Here is a 19,930-nt window from a genome sequence, read left to right on the forward strand (position 1 = left end):
CATGCTACGTAATAGTCAGGAAACCGAGCTGACTGCACTATCTCTCCTGAGATGGCGCAGCTGGGCTCTGCCCGACGTTGTTTGCTTCAGATTGAGCCGATTCAGGGGACTCCACTCCCCTTCAACTTGGTTGTGGCCGGATATACAAAGCTTTTATAAAGTAGGTACAGCGCCAACGAAAAACACGAAGAAGAAGAAGAAGCGACTCGAGTGTATTTGTTTGAAAGTGTACGTTGTGAGAAATTCGTACTTTTTATAGAAAATTAATTTTTATTTTTTAATAGAAAATTGAACTAAATTGTTGAGATACGCGAACTTGGTTAAAAAATCGACTTTTTTGGGTAAAAGATTATCTTTTTTTAAAAAAGTGAATCCTTTTTTCTAAAAATTCTTCTGGTCGGTTGAAAATTCAAGTATTACAGTTAAATATTCATCATTTTAGTTGAAAACGCATCTTTTAGGTTTGAAATAAAATTAATCAGTTAAAACTTGAACTCTTTTGTTAAAAATTGTTACTTTTTTAAGGTTCATAATTTTAATTAAAAATTCATTTCTTGCTTTGAAAAAGGAGCTATTTGACTAAAAAATGCTATTTTCTTCGTGTGGAAAATCATCTTTTCCGAAAACTTAACTATTTTCTTGAAAATTTGTTACCCTTTTGGTAGAAAAATTAATTTTTTTTTTTCAACTGAGAATGTAACTATTAAGCCAGTTAAATATTCTATAATATTAAACTCATTTGGTTACTTTTTTAACGAAAAATCTCTCTTAGTGGAAGATTTGTCTTTCTGAAAAGTCATATCTTGTTAGTTAAAAATGCAACTTTTTCGTTGAAAATTCCTTTTTTCTTAAGAATTCAATCACTTGAAAATTATAGTACACTTTGTTGAAAGTTGAACTACTTTGTTCAAAATTCTTTTTCATCTTTTTGGTCTAAAGTTTACTTATTTTATTTAAATATTCATAATGTTAGTTTAATATTTCATAGGCTCAGTTAAAAATGCATCGGTTTGGTTGAACAATCATTTTTAATCTTAAAATTTAATTATTTCAGTTTTGGTTTACAATTTATCTTTTTTTCCAGTAAAAACTTCTTGTTTGAAACTTCATCTTTGTCGTTAAAAATTCAAGTATTTCCGTTAAATATTATTAATTTTAATTGAAAATTTATCTTTTCGGCTTAAAATGTAACTATTCTAACTAATTGTTGTAACTGAAAGTTTAACTTTTCCAAAAAGTTAATTTTTCTTTTCATTTTGCATATATTCTTATAACAAAATTTTATTACAAATTTGTAGAATTTTTTTGTCGCTTATGTGTTTTCTTACTTTACATCATTTTTGAAAAGATTTGATTTTTGTAATGTCAATGTTATTTTTCACGATAAAAAAATCACGCATTCTAGCCTTTTCGGCTAAAAAGTTAGATTTAAACATAAATAAGTTGTTCAAACGATAAAAGAACAAGTAAAATGAAAATATAAACTCTTGAAGCTCATCAAATAGACCATATGGTTAATAAAATATCCTTAATTCGCGATATTCTATGGAAAGCAATAGAAAAAATTTAACAAATAGTTTAAAGAAGTAATAATTTTGTTGCGTAATAACAAAAAATAATTAAGGCAGTTCTTGTGGCACCATTCTTCTTTTTCCCCTGGGGGGCAACCCCTTCCGACATGCCTCAAAAATCACATTTCATCTCAAATTATTGGTATCCTCAGAACGAAATAAAATAATAAAATTGGGCAATAAAAAATCAGAATAATCGATTTAATTTGTTTTTAATTGTTTAAACCACTTTTTATTATTGAAATGTAATTTTTGGCTCGAATAAGGGGATAAAATGTTGTTATTTTTTAGAAATTTGTCAGCATACTCAACGGAATTCTGATATACCTGTTATTTATATTGTTTAAATGATTCTCATTTGTTTAAAAGCTTTTTGCGGCAAAAAGATAAAATTTTAACTTTTTCTGAATGACATGATCTAATTAGTTAATCGTTTGTATTTACTTTCGGTTTAAATTAAATAATTCAAATTATTCAGAGAAGGTATGTATTTGACATTTTGTCGGAAAAAAATTGTTTAATCAAATGAAAATTGTTGAAAAAATTATGGGTAAATGATGAAAAGTATCAGCTTGAGAAATTTAAATGAATTTCATCAAAAAATTTATTTGCAACATTTTCAAAAAAAAAACCCTTTACATTATTCTATTCAATAGCTGCATTTCAAAAATGAAAAAATATTTAAACAATAAAGTAAAGCGAATAGTGATAATCTTTGATTTAAACCTATTTTTCAACGTTAATCTGCGAAGTTTAAAATTTGGTATATGTTGTTGATACATTTTTTTAAACAAATGGAAATTGCTGAAACAATTACGGATAGATACAGGAATTATTTTACGTTCGTTGACAAATGTAAAAAAACCACATTTGCCTAATTAGTTTATATCGTTGTAAGAGTACCGATAGTTTTCGATAAAAAGTCAATGTATTGTTTAAGCAATTAAAACTTAACAAAAGAATATATTAAACTTTTTAGATTCACCATTAAAAAGATCTGTGAGAAAAGATATAAAAAATAATATTTACGACCAATATACCTAAAAATACTTGATCCTCGTGTAGAGGGTGGCTTTTACTTTCTGGGGCATTCTGGAAGAAGGTAATCACTATTGAAAAATCAATGCATATTTCATATTTGGAGATGTGATTTTAAGAAGTCCCTGTGATTTGCACTTATTTTATCAAAAATTACGTCTGATCGGAAAAAAATACGGATTTGATTTTTTTTAACCTCACAAAATAAACCATTCCCCCAAACGAAATTAGAACATTGACTTTCTTCAGCCACCCTATTGCCACCCCTTTATATATATATTTTCACCTTTTGGACGGGATTTACATAAATGTGCATTTTCTCCGTGTTATTTTTATTGGAAACTTCAGGGTTTGCCGCAGAACTTCTAAACTTTTGGGTTTCCGGGTCACCCTATAGGGGGAATAATTGGAGGAAAAAAAAACAAAACTTCAACATTCAAGAAGAATTTATTTTGGGTAACATTGGTAACCTGTCCTTTAAAATCGTACTATGCACATAAGAGCGACGTGTTAACATTAATACCTTATAATTCACACGTAGACCGATGATTTTTATTGTACATATGTATTGATGATCGTAATACCAAGGCGAGCATTGTCCCTCGACAATTCTACCTTATATATTTTTTTTGATCACTATAACTATCTTGTTTTAGAATTTAGAGCTAAACCGCATCGTCTTTCAACGCATGCTGCATAATGCGTAAATCAAACATCTCTTTTAAACATTTATTAAACTTATTAGGGTGATTTAAAATAACTTTTTGGGGCGATCCACGATTCGTCCTCATTCCTGTTTCAGGACGAGATCCTACGCAAGGTGTGGCCCTTGTGGCTTGTGAACTCCCCGTGGCGACGCGCGACGGCTGGCTATCCCCCACCACTAGCGTACTGCTAGGGCGATTGTCCTGTTCGCCGACAGCTACCTGCAACCTCTTCCCCCACCCTACTACTGCGCTCATTGGCAACGAATTCTCCTCCTGTGCTTCTGCCGGTTAGAGAAACCAGGTCGCCTTTTTAAGTTGCATTTTCATTTGGGCTTACAAACAATTTTACCATTGTTTTTATTAGTTTAAAATAATTAGTGAATACAAAAATAAAGATTTATCTTAAAATAAATGTGTATATAGCATTTTCATTATATTCAGTGAAAAACACATTTTCTGTCAAAACTGTTTTTGGCAACAAAACAATTATTTTACTATGTGATGTGCGTTTCAACACAGCATACGTTATAATGAACTTTAATTAATACATGATATAGCAAAAAGAAGCATTGCGTCGGCGAATATACCGTTCACGCTTGCCATCAGAAGCGCAGGAGGGGAACTTGTCACCGATCAGGGCAGTAGTAGGGGAAGAGGTTGCAGGCAACTGTCGGTAAATTGATGACTGGCCTAATGCTACCCAGCCTTTTTCTTACTCGGGAAAACCTGGATCTATAAAGGAATTGATGCCGGAAATAATTAATAACCTTGTTTTGAAGAGACCACCGTCCCTGGTGAAATTTTCGGGTAGAAATTCATTCCGAATTATTCCGAAGCAATCCGAATCATTCCGAAATCTGTATCCGAGAAAAGTTTTCAATTTCGTTCGATCGAGATAAGTAAAAAAATGAATCCGATTTAATCGGAATTCAATTCTAATGAATCCAATTTAATCCTAACTCTGATTTACTCGGATTCATTCGGATTGAAAATTCAGTATATATCAATTTGATTACCCATTGATTCGGATTCATTCGGATTTAAAATTTGGTTCGCATTGAACCGGATTGAGTTGGATTAATTTTTTACCAAATTGGATTGAACGAAATGTAGAAGGATTCAAGGAAATGTAGAGTTTTTTTCGGATGTGATAGCATTGATTCGTGTTGGTTCGGATACAGGTTTCGAAATAATTCGGAATGATTCGGAAGGAATTCTTATCCGAAAATTTCGCTAGGGTTATATACGAACGACGAATTGTATCTCGGAACTTCTTAACCTGAAATATACACAGAAACTCCCAATCGTTTGAAAAACTTGTAGCAGACAGGCAAGTCTTTGTGTCAGTGTAAGTTCTAACATTTTACGTAAAGAATATTTTCCACAAAAAATGTTAAAATTGTACAAACTTGATTTTTTTTAGGATTCAGAACCGAATTGGAGGAATGTTGCCCTCCAGTACGAAAAACATCGAATGCGTTTTTAAACCACCCTATTAGTCATCCTTTCGATGAGCCTTTATATTAAAAATAAATATAAAAATGCGATATATGAATGTCTATTAAAAAATTAACAACAAGATAATTAACTCGAAATCTATCTAACAATATTTACAATTCACTTAATTATCTATAAAGTCAACTTACAAGACAAAAGTTATGGTTAATTAAAAATAATATTAGCAGAGCGTTTTTTTTAATGGTGAGGACTTTCCAGATAACTTCATGTCATTGAATATACATAATTTTATTATTATATTCCCTGGTAATACTAGGGAGGCAATAATCGCTGCAAGTCTTCTCATTTATATATTTTTTTCTCTGATTTTTCTTCAGTTATATAATATATATAATTTATAGTATATATAGTATATGGATAGTATAATGTGTAGTGTAAAATCTAGTTTATTTGTCAAATGAGGATGCGTCAGTTCAAGTATTTTTTGTTAAACTTTGTACTGCGTACGTATGTAGAAAAGACGAAGGTATACTCATCTTTCGGTTATGTTCTCATTTTGCAATTTTCTTCTTTTATTTAATTCAATCCGAGGGATTAATCACTATTGAATTTAAGTAGTGCATTGGAATTATTTGGAAATCACCTTGAATTCTCATAAATTCGGTTAAATTGTTTGGAATTTCTTGAATTGAAAATCAAATTGAATTACATTTGTCCATTAATTTATCTCCTTTCTATTAACTTAAATTCTTTTGAATTTTTGAAAATTATTTTTAATGCTCTTTAAATCATTTTGAATTTCAGATGCTTCGAATACACTTACATTTTCTACATTAATTTCAATTTTACTGAACTGAATTAAATTTTTGTTGATTCACGAGATTCTTTTGCATTTGGTTGAATTAACAACATTTCTTCTAAATCACTTAAATTATTTGAACCCTAGAATTGCTTTTATTCCATTTAAACTCTATAGAATTCCCTTTAACTTTTCGGAATTCATTTCAATTGATTTTTTTCAATTCTTTAGAGATCTTTCGTATTTTTTAAAAATTCACTTTAATTTTTCGGATTCATTTGAATTTTTTGTTTCTTCAAGAATTTTTTTATCGACTTGAATTCTTTAATTCTTATGGGATTGATTGTATCTATTTCAATTTTGTTAATGATTTTGAATTTACTTACATTTTTTGTATTATTTTAAATACTACAGAAGTCGAGTAAATTTTATTTTATTTTTTTTGAACCCATAGGAAAAAAAAGTATTCATAAGTATTGGGTACATTACTTATCAAAACTTCTATCTCAAAAGGGGTTTCACTTAAATTCTTCTGAATTCTACTGAGCTCAATTAATTTCTTTAATTCTTTGGAGTCTTTTGAAACATTTCGATTTATTTTAAATTCACTTTTATTTTTCTGATTCACTTTAATTTTGTGAACTATTAGGATTCTTTCTATTCAGTTGAATTGTTTAGAACTCTTCGCAATTCATTTCAAATATACTAAGTTGAATTAAATTTGTTTAATTCTTTGAATTCATTTATATTCAGTAAATTGAGTTCAATTTTGGTGAATTATTTAGATTCCTTTCAACTTTTTTATATTTTTTCAATTTCCGAATTTATTTGAATTTTTTAACTCTTAGTTTTCTTTACCCACTTGGAATCATTAAAATTCTCTTAAACTCCTGCGAATTCATTTTAATTCTATTGAACTGAATTAAACTTTTATTAATGCTTTGGATTCTTTTGAATTCAATTGAATTCTTTTGGATTTGTTGTACCAACTTAATTTTTTTGAGTGCTTCTGAATTAACTTAAATTCTGTAGAATTATTTTGAATTTACTTGAATTCTTTTGAACTTTTGTAGATGCATTTTAATTTTTTTTTGCTAAACTTTTGCGAATTCACTGAAATTGGTTTGAACTAGTTTCAATTTAACTGAATTGAATTGAATTTAAAAAAAAAAGGTTTATATTCCATTGAATTCAATTGAATTTCTTTGAATACAATTTCATTTTATGAATTGATTTCGATTTAACTGAATTCAATTCATTATTTATTGTCAATGTTTTACAGATTATTTTTGATTTACTGGTTTTTATTCTTGAATTTATTAACATTTTTATCCCTTATTTTGAATTGAATTTAATTCTTTTGATTAAATTGTATATTATTTTTTGAGAATGAAATTGCATTTTTTAGTTTTTCGAATTCATTTTCATTCTAGTGAATTCAGTTCAATTTTGATAATTTTTTTGAATTCTTCGGGATTCTTTCGTATTTGTTTGAATTGACATTTTTTTGGATTTATTCAAATTTTGTTATCTCTTAGGATTTTTTGTATGCACTTAAATTCTTTAGAACTCGCTTGAACTTTTATAAATTCATTTAAATTCTACTGAAATTAATTAAACTTTTGTTATTTCTTTAGATTCTTTGGAATTGATTTAAATTCTACTGGAGCCAACTGAACTTTGTTAAATTAATTCTTTCGAGTCTACTGAATTCACTTGCAGTTTTTTAATTTGTCTCAATTCTGCTAAATTCACTTAATTTTTTGTTAATTCTTCGTAGTATTTTTAAATTTTTTCTAATTCTTCTGGGTATCATTTCCATTCTATAGCTTTCGATTTAATTGTTTTTAATAGGGTTGTTTCGCGATTTTAAGTAAAATAATTTTTTAATACATAATTTTAAGCTGAATCGAAGGTGCGTTATGTTTTTTTTTACTTTTGCGTAGATCAACAGAAAAAAATTATTAAAAATTGAACGGGGTAAAACAGTTATTTAAATTGGTGTCACGTGGGTGTCACTGGACTCAGAGATTCTCATAATTATCTATCAATGTGACGATGCGAAACTTATGCAAAAGAGGCTAGGCCATGGTCTGCTACCGATTCACACTATTTTGATTTGATAGCTTTATTTGTTCAGGATTATGTGACAACAAAAAGTTATCCTGTTGTAATATTTGTTTTTTTACAAATCAGTAGTATGTTGAAGGAAAACAGTAAATTCAATTATTAACACATTTTAAAATCGTACATATTCAGGAATTGTTCAGTAAACCAGCTACATGTAAGTACTTTTTCAGTGAATTCTTTATACATACCATAAATCTACCTATTTTCGGTAGATTTCCTCTATTGGTTTTTACGAAACCCTCCTTTGACATTTTTTTACATAATATTTTGCCACTTCTATTTTCGATGTGCACATAATCAAAACAAAACATCGGCACGGAAAAAGATATTTGAGAATCACTGACACGTGAGCTGTGATAAATGGAAAATCCGACCCCTTTGACGACAAAGGGGCCCTCCAATCGACATCGTGATTGAAAATTCAAATATCAAGATTAAATTTAAAATAGTAAAAAATATGTAAAAAATATTTTATGGGCGTTTTTATGATTAGAATTTTATATAATATAAGATCCATTTATTGGAAAAATTATGTCTGACTTTGGAAACAACCGTATTCTTTGCATTATTTTGATTACATTAAATCCTTGAATCCAAATGCACCTTAAAATTGCTGGCGCTTAACACCTCGATTACACCTATCCTTTTAATATTTTGAAAAATTCAATATTGCAAAGCAAAAACAAACAGAAAGATACAATATCACGCTAAGGCATTTTTCTCCAATTGTCAGTAATTAATTTTTTGATTGTACATACGAATATGTACACACTCACTGCTCAGGAACATGCGCGACGTTTTATTTAAATATATTTACAGTTTTCTGAATAAATTTTAAGGAATTGTTACATTTATTAACATTTCAAAAGAATGGAAAATTCCAGCTTACATTTCAAACTGGAATTTTCAAACATTTAGGTATTTACAGCTACACAGATTATACAAATGTCAACATTTCCCTACCTCAATTCCTTAATTGGACATTAGAAATTATAACGTATTATATAGGGTGCTATAATTTCAAGCAGCCCGACTGCAAGTTGATTCAGAGTAAACAATATAAACATTCTTTTTTCATTCTTTAGATTGTCCATACATTTAGATCGTGGTCCGTTAAATTTGTTTATGTACTTTGGAATTGAACTTGAATTACAAAGTGAAGCGAAAATTGTAAAGGAAAGGAGAAAATGTTGCCTAAACAGCTTGCAAAAAATACAAAATTTAACACTAAATCTCAATTTAATAACAAATACTAAATACTAATCAAAGTAATATATTTTTTTTTGAGTGAACGAAAATGTTTAATTCATCATTGTTATTACTATAGATGACACATATGAATTTTTACCATTGTTATTATATTTGTAACACTTATTCAAAGTCGAATAAATATAAATAATTTATATTTATTAATTTAATTTTTGCCTTCGACCAGCAAAGGCAGGTTGCATACTTAATTTACTACGTATAGTTGAAATTGATACGACTACCCAAGATTTAAATCTGGAACAATTTAAATTATGGCACTAGTATCTTTCCTATCAATTAAGTTAAATCTAATACAAAATGAGTCAAGTATCCTATTTCTACGGGACCTATAATTTTTATTTTTAACTCTTTCTTAACAATGACTAATCTAGAAAAAATTTCGAAGCCCTATCAATATCAGATTTCGCATTGTCACATATTAGGGTTCAGGCTTTTTATAATTATATCTTAAGTACGTGGGGATAAGAAAACATTAATTAATATTTCATCTATTGTACGAGAATCTTCAACTCGTCACGTCCAGTGACAAAACAATTACATGCAAATAAAATTGAATTGGGGGCCGTTCAAAAACTACGTCACACTATTTTGAAAACTTTTTCTAACTCCATTTTAAGTCAAAATTTTTTCTTCGATTTCGTTTCATAAGCACCAAAAATAAAACAAAAATGGGGAAAAATAGGGGAATAAATTCTTCTGAATAAAATTAATATATAGGTACCATATTGAATTCAATGTGAAATGATTTAAAGTCAATACACATTACATTTTCAACAAAACAGTTGAATTTTTAAACAAAAAGATTAAGTTTCTACCAAGAGAGATGAATTTCGAACGAAAGAGTAAGAGTTCTCAAGCCAAAAATACGATTTTTTCTGAAGACAGTTGAATTTTCGAACAAGAAAGATGACTTTTTAACTAAAGAATGGAATTATCAAAAAAATAATTGAAAGCAAAGGGTACAATTTTTTCACCAAATAGTTAAATTTTGAACATACAAAGATGAATTTTCAACGAAATGGTCGAATTTTTAAAGAAAATAGATTAAACTTCAACCAAAAATTGTTGCATATTAAAACCAATAGGTGAACCTTTAATCCAAAAACATGAGTTTTTCAGGAGGCAGTTGGATTTTCAAACCAAAAGGATGAATTTTCATTACAAAATACGAATTTTGAAGAAAAAATTTAATTTTCAACAAAATAGTTGAAACACTAAGAAAATAACAGTTTTCAACTAAAATGAGGAGTCTTCAACCTGATTCAACTGATTCAACTTTCAACGGAGTAGTTGAATTTTGAATAAAAAAAGATTATTTCGGAACAAAAGATTGAATAGTTAATATTTCACCCAAAAAAATATTTTAATTTTAAACAGAAGGCAGAAAATCCAAAAATATTAAATTTCAACCAAAAAGTTGAATTTTCTACGAAAATAATAGAAATTAAAAAGATGATTTTTTATAAAAGCAGTTAAATTTCTGGCAAAACAATTAAATTTTTAACAAAATTATAAAATTTGCAACAAATTAGTTGAATCCTTATAAAATAATTAAATTTGCAACTAAAATGATGACAGTTAAAATGTCAATCATCAAGATTTATTCTCTACTGAAGAAGACGAACTTACTACAAAATACATAAATTTTGAACCAATAATTAACCAGAAATTAATTAATTTTAAACCAAAAGTGATCAATACCGAACGAAAAATATAATAGACAAATCTATTCGTTCTGTTTGCATTTAAACAAAAAACTGAGAAAATGGGGAAATTTCTCAAAAACAAGGAAAAACAAGAAAGCTTAAAAAAATAGGTAAAGAGGAGAGTAGGGGAAAGAGTTGGAAGTATGTACTTAGATGCTTTAATTTTCCAATAAAATAATTGTAATTTTTTCAAACAATTACAAAAATTGTTATTTAATTTATATATTCCTTTTGTGATATCCCACTCTGCGTTACCCCCACCCCATACATCACGAATGCTCACAAAAACTGCCCCACTCCCTGTAATTATGACGTAGTTTTTGAACTGCCCCTTAATAGAATATATCTTATTATTATTATTATTATTATTATTAATATTAACTAAACGAGGATTAGATTATGTTCATATCAAAATGAAAAATCTAAATCTTAAGAATTGGAAGACAGTTTCTATAAAAAGCAATTTTCTAGAAAAATTGATATTCTGCGTCAAATATTAATATCGAAGAATATAATATACATAACAAAAGCAGAATTTTGAATTTGAAAATCGAGATCTTTGTGGCTTACTTAACGCAATACCACACAGACAAGAAAAATTAATCCGGCACAATCGTAAATGCAAATTATGTCTGTGCGATGAAAATCGACTGGAATATTTGAATTTACAACTATATTTTTAAAGCTTTTTGTAAAAAATCAGATGAAACAATAAAACCAGTTTTTTTACTGTTTTACTAATCGGTTAAAAATTTTACTTTACAAAGAGATCCTTGAGCGAGGAGCAGATGGAAGGTTCACAGGATTCCGTTTGCTCTTCTTCCTTATTTCCAGCAGAAAACCAATTGGTCATTTTTCCACTAGCTGATCTCGGTTTTCCAGGTGACGCAGTTGGCTTTCCACTGGAATTACCGTTACCGGAACCATCGGGGTCACTTCCTCTTTGAGATGTTAGAAATTCTTCGATCGCGCTGCCGAGGACCTGTCGTGAAAATCGGTTTTACTCAGGTTTTATTAAATTTTTCAGACTTTTTTTTAGCTTAAAGGTTCCATATAGATAGACCTAGAAACTTATGAATCGGTCATCAAAAAATGGTTTCTTTTGTTGTAAATTAATTAATTTAAAGTAAATTACCCCTGAATTATTTCTGGAGCTTAAACAATAATAAGCCCATCTTTGCAAAAATGCCTCACCCAGATTATTAACATAATTAAAAAAAATATTTAGGTGTCTCGCAGGTATCCCCCCCCCCCCAACATGTTTCTTTTTTAAATTGCCGCTGTTAATGGATTATCTTACTTTGGAATACCTCAACTATATTAATTTTAGTGAAATAAGTAACCCGGATTTTTTACAGAAACGGCCTATTTTAAAACATATTTTTAAATGTCTGTCAACAATTTGGGTGATGTATTTCACTAATAGTAATACAGTTCAGGTATTCTAAAGTAGAATAATCCGTTAATAGTGACAATTAAAAAAACAAACATTTTTTGGGGGAAAAAATCGAGGTGAAAATGCCTCCGAGACCCTCAAATATATTTTTTTAATTCTTACAAGAATTTGAGTAATGTATTTTAATAAAGGCAATGCAATTAAAATATGTCCATGTGGAATAATCCTTTGACAGTGGAAACTAAAATAAAATGAACATTTCATACAAAAATGAGTCAGCGAAATCCCTAAACAATTGTTAAAAATGATTTTAAAACTCTGAATGACGTATTTCACTAGAAATGATACAGTCTAGGTATAACAAAGTAAGATAATACATTTACAGTGGTAATTATAATACGAATTTTTTCTAAATTATCCCGAAATATATATTTTTTAATTCGATCAAAAATCCGGGTAATGTATATTTTAGTCAGTAATCAGTAAATCGATTGTTCTGATTTTCAATTTAAAGTAATTAGTTTATATTACTTGGAGGTGTAATTTTGTGACATTTTGTCGAAAAACATTGTTTAAACAGAGGGAAATTGTACAAAAAATTATTGCCAAATCGTAAAAATACGAGACATACCAAAATTCGATGGATTTTTTGAAAACTTCGCAGAAACCATTTCTCTGCAGTGAAAAGTCACATATCAACAATGAAAAATTGTTTAAACAATTAAAAGCATATTAAAACAAACATATTGATTTTTTTCATTGCCTAATTAGTTAATACAGTTATGCAAGGTCCGATAATTTGAAATAAAATGTGAAAAATAATTGTTTAATCAAATAAAAAATGTTTAAATAATAAATCAGTGATAATAAAATACATGAAAATGGGTAATTTCTTCATTTAAAATAAGATGTGAAAAACTGTAAAAAAGTAATAATTACGTTCACTACACCGCAAAATACTTCAGCTTTGTTTAGAGGGTGGCTTTTGGGACAGGCTGAAAGGGGTGGTGTTTTTCCGATATATTTCCAATTAAAAAATTAAGGGAATGGATTCCACCCTTTAAAATTGCCTGGTCGAAATACAAAATACGTATTCAATTTTTTTTTTAGAAATCTAACAGATTCTCAGATCAGAAATGTTTGAGTTGAAAATATATATAGATAGCGTGGTTTCGAAGCCTATTAAGATGTTAATAAAAACAATTTAAATCTCTCGTCTTCCCCTATCCCCCCCCCCCCCCCTATACTCTCTACTATCCTATCTTGTCCTATCTGATTCTATCCGATCATATCCTTTCACCCCTTCCACATCTAATTGCCCGTCCTTTAATCCCTCCCGCCTCTCCGCATTAATTCACTTCATTATCTTCCCCTACCCTGTTACCCATTCATTCACATTCCTCACTCCCACCTGATTCTCCTCATCAGTTGCCTTACTTTCTCTCCCATACTAACCATCGGAAGCCTTACTACTACTCACCCCACCAATGTGCATCCCATCCGATCCTCTCCGCTTGCCCCTAACTCCTCTATCCATTCATAAAACTAATTTTCACCACTTTCCTGACTTCCAGGCCCATTCCATACTACATCTCAGCCTTTTTCTACTCCTAAACCGATGGCCCAGACCCTCCCCTTATTTCATCACCGTCTCACTCATATACCCCCTCATATTTATGCTCCCTTCACTTATGTTCCTCAGAACCCCTACATCCCAGCTCCTATATTTCCCCTTTTCTCATCCTCTTACTCCCGGGAAAAAAAGGTAAGACGGACGGGCATAAACCCGATGGAAATTGTAAGGCAGGGGTTTTTGGCGAGGTGAAATTTGGCTGTATTTACTTATTTGCCAGATGTCTCGTTTCCACCACTACGCCTCCTCACTCAGCAAGGAAAACTTCCGTCTCACTCTTTCCACTGAGTAGATATTCGTGGTACTGGAAACGAGATATGTGGCTTCTGTGTATTTGGTGCCGAATTTTCCCTCGCTTAAGAGGCCTGCTGTAAGGGTTTCGGCCCGAGGATATGAAATGCTAACAAAGCTTCAATTTTCATGTAATTGTTATTTTTTGTTCTTTAACTTCGGGTACCAATGGTTTCTATAGATGACTTTCGGATATGAGAGTCCGAAAGACATTCTTGTAGAAGATATCTTAGATATTCTAAGAGGATCTTATGAAACCCTAAGGACCCAAAAAAGCTTTGAACATGTAAAATGTTTGAAGAGAATGAATGGTCTTTGAAATCACCTGTGCATCGACTTTAGTGCCGCTGATACCATCCCAAATGACTTTGTGCCTAACATCAGTTTCCTTGGTAGGAGGACTCTTGGTGAGGGTTTCCTTGACAGCTTTCACCACCTTCGACTTGTCGAACTTGAAGTTGAGCAACGCCGGGACAATCTCATCGGGCTTCTGCTTTTTGGACATGGGCTGATGACGCTTGACGAACCAATTGGAAGGAGCTAAATTCGAGGACTTGAATGAGCCGGTGCTGGAGAGCCTGTTTCCGGTGCCGTGGAGGATTGAGATGTCGAAACTGTTGGATCGGAAATTCTTGAGGTTTTTACGTTTCTGCTCTGCTGTTTTAGTTGACTTGCCTTCCCTAGAAGTGGATGATTCCTCACCGCATCTATTAATCTCGGTAGCCGAAGAGGTTAAGGAGCTGAGGATTGAAAAGAGGTCTGTGTTGGAGCAAATGATTCCAGCAGCCTGCGAAGATGTCGAGGGCTTCGAAGGAGGAGGTGGAGGAGGCATCGGCATTTCGGAGGCTCTTCTTCTGGATGTGGAGGCTGCAGGGATAGAGGCCAGTGTGAAGTCGGAAAATCGACGATGCTGTTGCGTGTAACGCTGGGTCGAACTGTTACCCTCTAGTGGTTGGACTTCGCAAACCCGTTCCCGAGAAGCCGTCTTGTACATTTTTAGACGTACCTGTGAAAAGAAAAAAATAATTTAAAAAGAGAAATAGTATATCAAGCACCAAGGGGGGAAAGTGAAATTTTTTCGACGAGACGAATTTTTTCAGGACGACTCGTACTGAAAAAATACACGAGCTGTAAAAAAAACCTATCCCTCTTGGTGCATACGATATTTATTTGTATAACCAATGCATGATTCCGGACACACTTGGAATTTCTCTCTCTGAGAAAATGAAAAAGAACTCAAAATGTATTAAAAAGACTTTAATGGGATTCAGAAGAATTTAGTAAGAGTTGAAAGTATTTAACGGAATTCGAAACAATTCAATTGAAAAAAAATAATTAAAAGGAATTCAGAAAAATTGAAAATAATTCAATAATAGCCAAAATAACTTAAAAGAACTACAGGACATTAGATGAGTTAAAAGAACTTAAAGGATTTTAATGTGAATTTAAATATCTTCAAAGGAATTTAAAAGAATTCAAACGACTGAGGGAATTCAATAAAATGCGAAAGGATGCAAAGAATTCAAAATAATCAAAGGGAATCAAAAAAATTCAATTCAAGAATGAAAAAGAATTCAAATGATACAAAGAAGTTAAAATAACTCAAAGGAATTCAATGTAAATTTAATTATCTTTAAATGAATTCAGCAGATTTTCAGGTAAATTCAAGAATCGATGGGAATTCACTGGATTTCAAAGAAATGCAACAAATTCAAAGGAATCAAAGGAAATCAAAGAACTCCAATGTGAATTTAAAAATCTTCAAGGAATTTAAAAAGTTCTTAAATTGAATTAAAAAGACTTCACGGAGATTTAAAAAACTTTGAATATAAAAGAAGTCGGAGACCTCAACTCTTACGAATTCATACGAATGAAAAAGAATGCATAGGAGTTCTTTTGAATTTCTAAATGAAAAGGTGAATAATTCAAAGAAATTAAAAAGATTCAAAATCATTGACGAATAGTCAAAAGAAGGAAAAAATCCAAACGAACTCTAAGAACAGGAAGCAATTCAATGTAAATATAAACATTTTCAAGGAATCGAAAAAGATTTCAAAGTGAATTTTAACATCTCCAAGAAAATGAAAAAGAACTCAAGAAAAATTAATAAGACTTTAAGAAAAAAGATTAAAAGGGATTCAGAAAAATTGAAAATAGTTCAATATTATATTCATAAGAATTCAAAAGAACAAAAAGAAATTCAAGCAGTTCAAAGAACTTAAAGGACTTTGATGTGAATTTCAATATCTTGAAGGAACTTAAAAATAATTCAAAAGACTGAGGGAATTCAATGAAATTCAAAGGAATGTAAACAATTTTAAAAAGAATTAAAGGAAATCAAAGAAGTTTAATTTGAGTAACAAATAATTTAAAAGAATTCAAGGTGAATTAAAAAATCTTTGGGGAATTAAAAATTATTCAACAGAATTATAGGGAATTTAGAAAAATTGAGATAAGGGATTTGGACTAAGGGATTTCAATAGAATTAAAAGCAATGCAAATAATTCAAATGAATCCAATGGAAATCAAGGTATAGGAAATAACTAAAAATAATGCAAGCGAAATTAAAGGAATCAGTGTGAATTTAATAATCTTCTAGAAAATAAAAAATAATTTAAGGGAATTCAAAAGAGTTTAAACGTATTTAAAGCCTTGAGAGGCCAAAGAATTCAATGGAGTTTTTTTATATTACTGCAAGTAGAGAGTATAAATGCATTTATATTGTATTCGATCAATTGTGCTGAGAGTCAAAAATTGAATTATATAGATTGCTCTTATGTCCTATATATATTATTTGTCATAGTGATATCCATTTTAATTCTTAAGTTTTCAACAGAAATGCGACTAAAATCTCGGCGTCACAAGATTTGTTAAGTAAAAAAAAATATATTAATTCGGGAACGTCATTTTAGATCGCAAAATGTTGTGTCCTTTTCGATGTAACTTTTGATGTTATCTGGCTAGTTTTCCAGTAGGGTAGAGATTAAAATTGATTAATTAAGTGTAACTTATTGGTTAATTAATTATTGAAGAGTTAATTCAGCTAAATGATTAATTTAGAGTGGAGACGATGACTTAATTTAATTAAGTCATGATTGTGCATGACGCCCCCATTGCGCGTGGTTAAACCTCTATTATATTGTGCATATCCGAGGTGAAATTTATCATAAACGATGTGTGAACTGAGTTTCGTAATTCAAAATCTGTACAGTATTTAGACTGTGATTGACTTACGTTGTGTAACGCAAAAAATACTTTAATTACCTCTTGTTCCTAAATATATATGCTGAATAATTATCTTAAAAAAGGAATGCATATTTAAAAAATTTTAACTGTGATTCTGCAACTACAGTGGATACTGAAACCTACAGTAGATAATTCTCGGTTATAATCATGATTTAAAAATACTAATGCATGTCAAATAATTAATTTAATTTCAGTAATACTTAGGACACTATATGTGTTAATAATTAAAACTAAAATTCAATTATTTTACATAAATTAGTATTTATAATTCATGAATGTACACTAGGGTGGCTCAAAAAGGATTTTATTTTTTAGAGGTCAACGATTCTCCAATTTCATTCCAAATCCGAAAAAAGAAATTCCCTAATTTTTAATTTTTTTATTTTTCGATTTTAACAGGTGCCGGTTTTGACTTGAAGTTTCCCATGTAAAATGCATGGGGAAAAATCAGTTTTTTGAGTTTGTTGAATAATTTTTTAGGGTTTGAAAAAATGTGACGGGAAAGTATGGGAGCCTGTAGAAGAATTTTATGTACTATGTATGTATTATGTTTTCAGGCACTTGTGGGGGTGTGTTAGGGGCGTCAAACCCATATATATGATACATAAAATTTTTCGTCGCATAATTCTCTACAGGCCCCCATTATTTCCCGTCACATTTTTTCAAATTTAAAAAAATTATTCGAAAAACTCAGAAAAGTGATTTTTCCTCATGCATTTTACATGAGAAACTTCAAGTCAAAACCGGCACCTGTTAAAATCGAAAAACAAGAAAATAAAAAATTACGGAATTTCTTTTTTGGATTTTGAATAAAATGGGGGGGATCGTTGCCCTCTAGCATTCAAAAAAATGTTGCCATACATTTTTGGACCACCCTAATGTACACTCTAGGTTGCATTAACCACTACAAGGAGGTTTTCTCTGAACAAACAAAGGTCTATAATAAATTTATAAATTAATTTTTTTGATATTACATATGAAATATTGAGCAGGCCTGTGGCTGCATGGAGGACATGCAGACCCGGTATCCTTAATTAATTTTTAGGAGAAGGACGCATTACATATTTTTTGCTATTTTTTTAGCTTAACAGATTTTTTAGAAGTTTACATTCTTATAATTTTATTGCAAGTCTAGAAAAATCATGATAAGCAACTAATATTAAAATATTGAGAAAAGTCGTCCAAAAAATATAAAAATTACAAATAAATGATTTATTTATTTATTTAACGTAAGATTTAAAATTATTTGAAGGATTTTTTTTAATGATTTCAAAAGTTGCATGGAGGCTATGAAGGATCTTAAAAAGTTTTGAAGGATTTGAAAAATTTGTTAAATTATTTTGAAAGATCGAACAGAATTTCAAGACGATTTCATATACTTCAAAAGAGTATGAAAATTTCAAGGAATATCAAGGAATATCAAGGAGTTTTATAGGAGTAACAAAGATTTCAATGTATTTAAAAAATGTCACCCTATTTAAGGGATTTTATAGGATCTCCAACGACTTAAAAGGTTCACGGGATTTAATAGGATTTAATAGTATATTACATGGAGAATAGACACATAAGGGAACCAAGGTAATGTAACCGCAAATGACCGAATTTTTTTCGTATGAAAATGGTGACGATACTTCCAGTGTTCAATTATGTATTCAGGTCATAGGTCCGGGTGAAGTTCCGAAAAGCCCTTACCTCCGATTTATTTGAAACTCCGTGTACCTATGTATTTTGACGCGCTGATCACGAATATTATTATTATTATTATTACACCATTAAGCCATTTCCTTTTCGGGGTAGGCGTGACTCACTCGGCAGGGGAAAGGAGTAGTGTGTGGAAGGGATAGAGATTTTTCAGATTGATACAGAATTCTCGTGCTATTTAAGTAAATAACACGTTCGTTCCGCAACACTGCTCCGACCCAGGTTGCTGATCAATCTCTCTAGCAATCACCCCAAGCGAAGAACCTCACGAAGTAGTTATGTAAGGTTCCCCACTTGGGTCCATTAATGATAGTGAAAATACCCGCAAATTTTATTTTCATCGTGAAAACAATGAAAAACCCATAAAAATCATGTTCTTTTACGTTCATCTTAGTGAATAGTGTAAATTTGTAAAAAAGTTTCAAATAAAAGTTGTAGATCCTATGAAAATACATATTTTATGTTTAATATATTTTTACCCTACGACTAAAGACTGTTCACAAATATAACTTAGGTCAGACACGACCCCCTTTCCAACGTGTCATGGTGGGGGGGGGGCATCCCAATGACTGTTCACAAAAATAACTTAGGTTACACACGACCCCTTTCCAATATTTCATGGGGGGGAGGCACCCATGTGACTGGTCCCAGACAAAACTTAGGTCATACACGACTCATTTACAACATGTCATGGGGGCGGGAAGGCATCCCAATGACTGGTCATAAAAATAACTTAAATAACTTACGACCCCTTTTCCAGCGTCTCATGGGGGCGGGAAGGCACCCCTGTGACTGGTTCCAGAAAAAACTGAAATAACACAAGACCCCATTTCCAGCGTCTCATGGGGCGCGGGAAGGCACCCCTGTGACTGGACCCAGAAAAAACTTAGGTCACACACGACCCCTTTTCCAACGTGTCATAGGGGGCGGGAAGGCACCCCAATGATTGGTCACAAAAATAACTTAGGTCAGACACGGCGCCCTT

The 19,930-nt window shown here is 30.8% G+C and overlaps 1 protein-coding gene across 2 annotated transcripts in view; it reads right to left on the reverse strand.

Annotated features, from left to right (window-relative positions):
• Positions 1-11,141: 11,141 nt before the first annotated feature.
• Positions 11,142-19,930, reverse strand: part of LOC117179115 — a 239,888-nt gene continuing 231,099 nt past the window's right edge. For both annotated transcript variants that reach the window (XM_033370788.1, XM_033370787.1), the window contains 2 exons: positions 14,324-15,004; positions 11,142-11,660 (listed from right to left, as the gene is read on the reverse strand). In XM_033370788.1, the coding sequence (XP_033226679.1) occupies positions 11,433-11,660; positions 14,324-15,004 (909 nt within the window). In that variant the 3' untranslated portion in view covers positions 11,142-11,432. The remainder of the gene's footprint in view (positions 11,661-14,323; positions 15,005-19,930) is intronic.

Source organism: Belonocnema kinseyi, chromosome 8, assembly GCF_010883055.1.
Source record: "Belonocnema kinseyi isolate 2016_QV_RU_SX_M_011 chromosome 8, B_treatae_v1, whole genome shotgun sequence".
In the NCBI taxonomy this organism is placed as follows: domain Eukaryota; kingdom Metazoa; phylum Arthropoda; class Insecta; order Hymenoptera; family Cynipidae; genus Belonocnema; species Belonocnema kinseyi.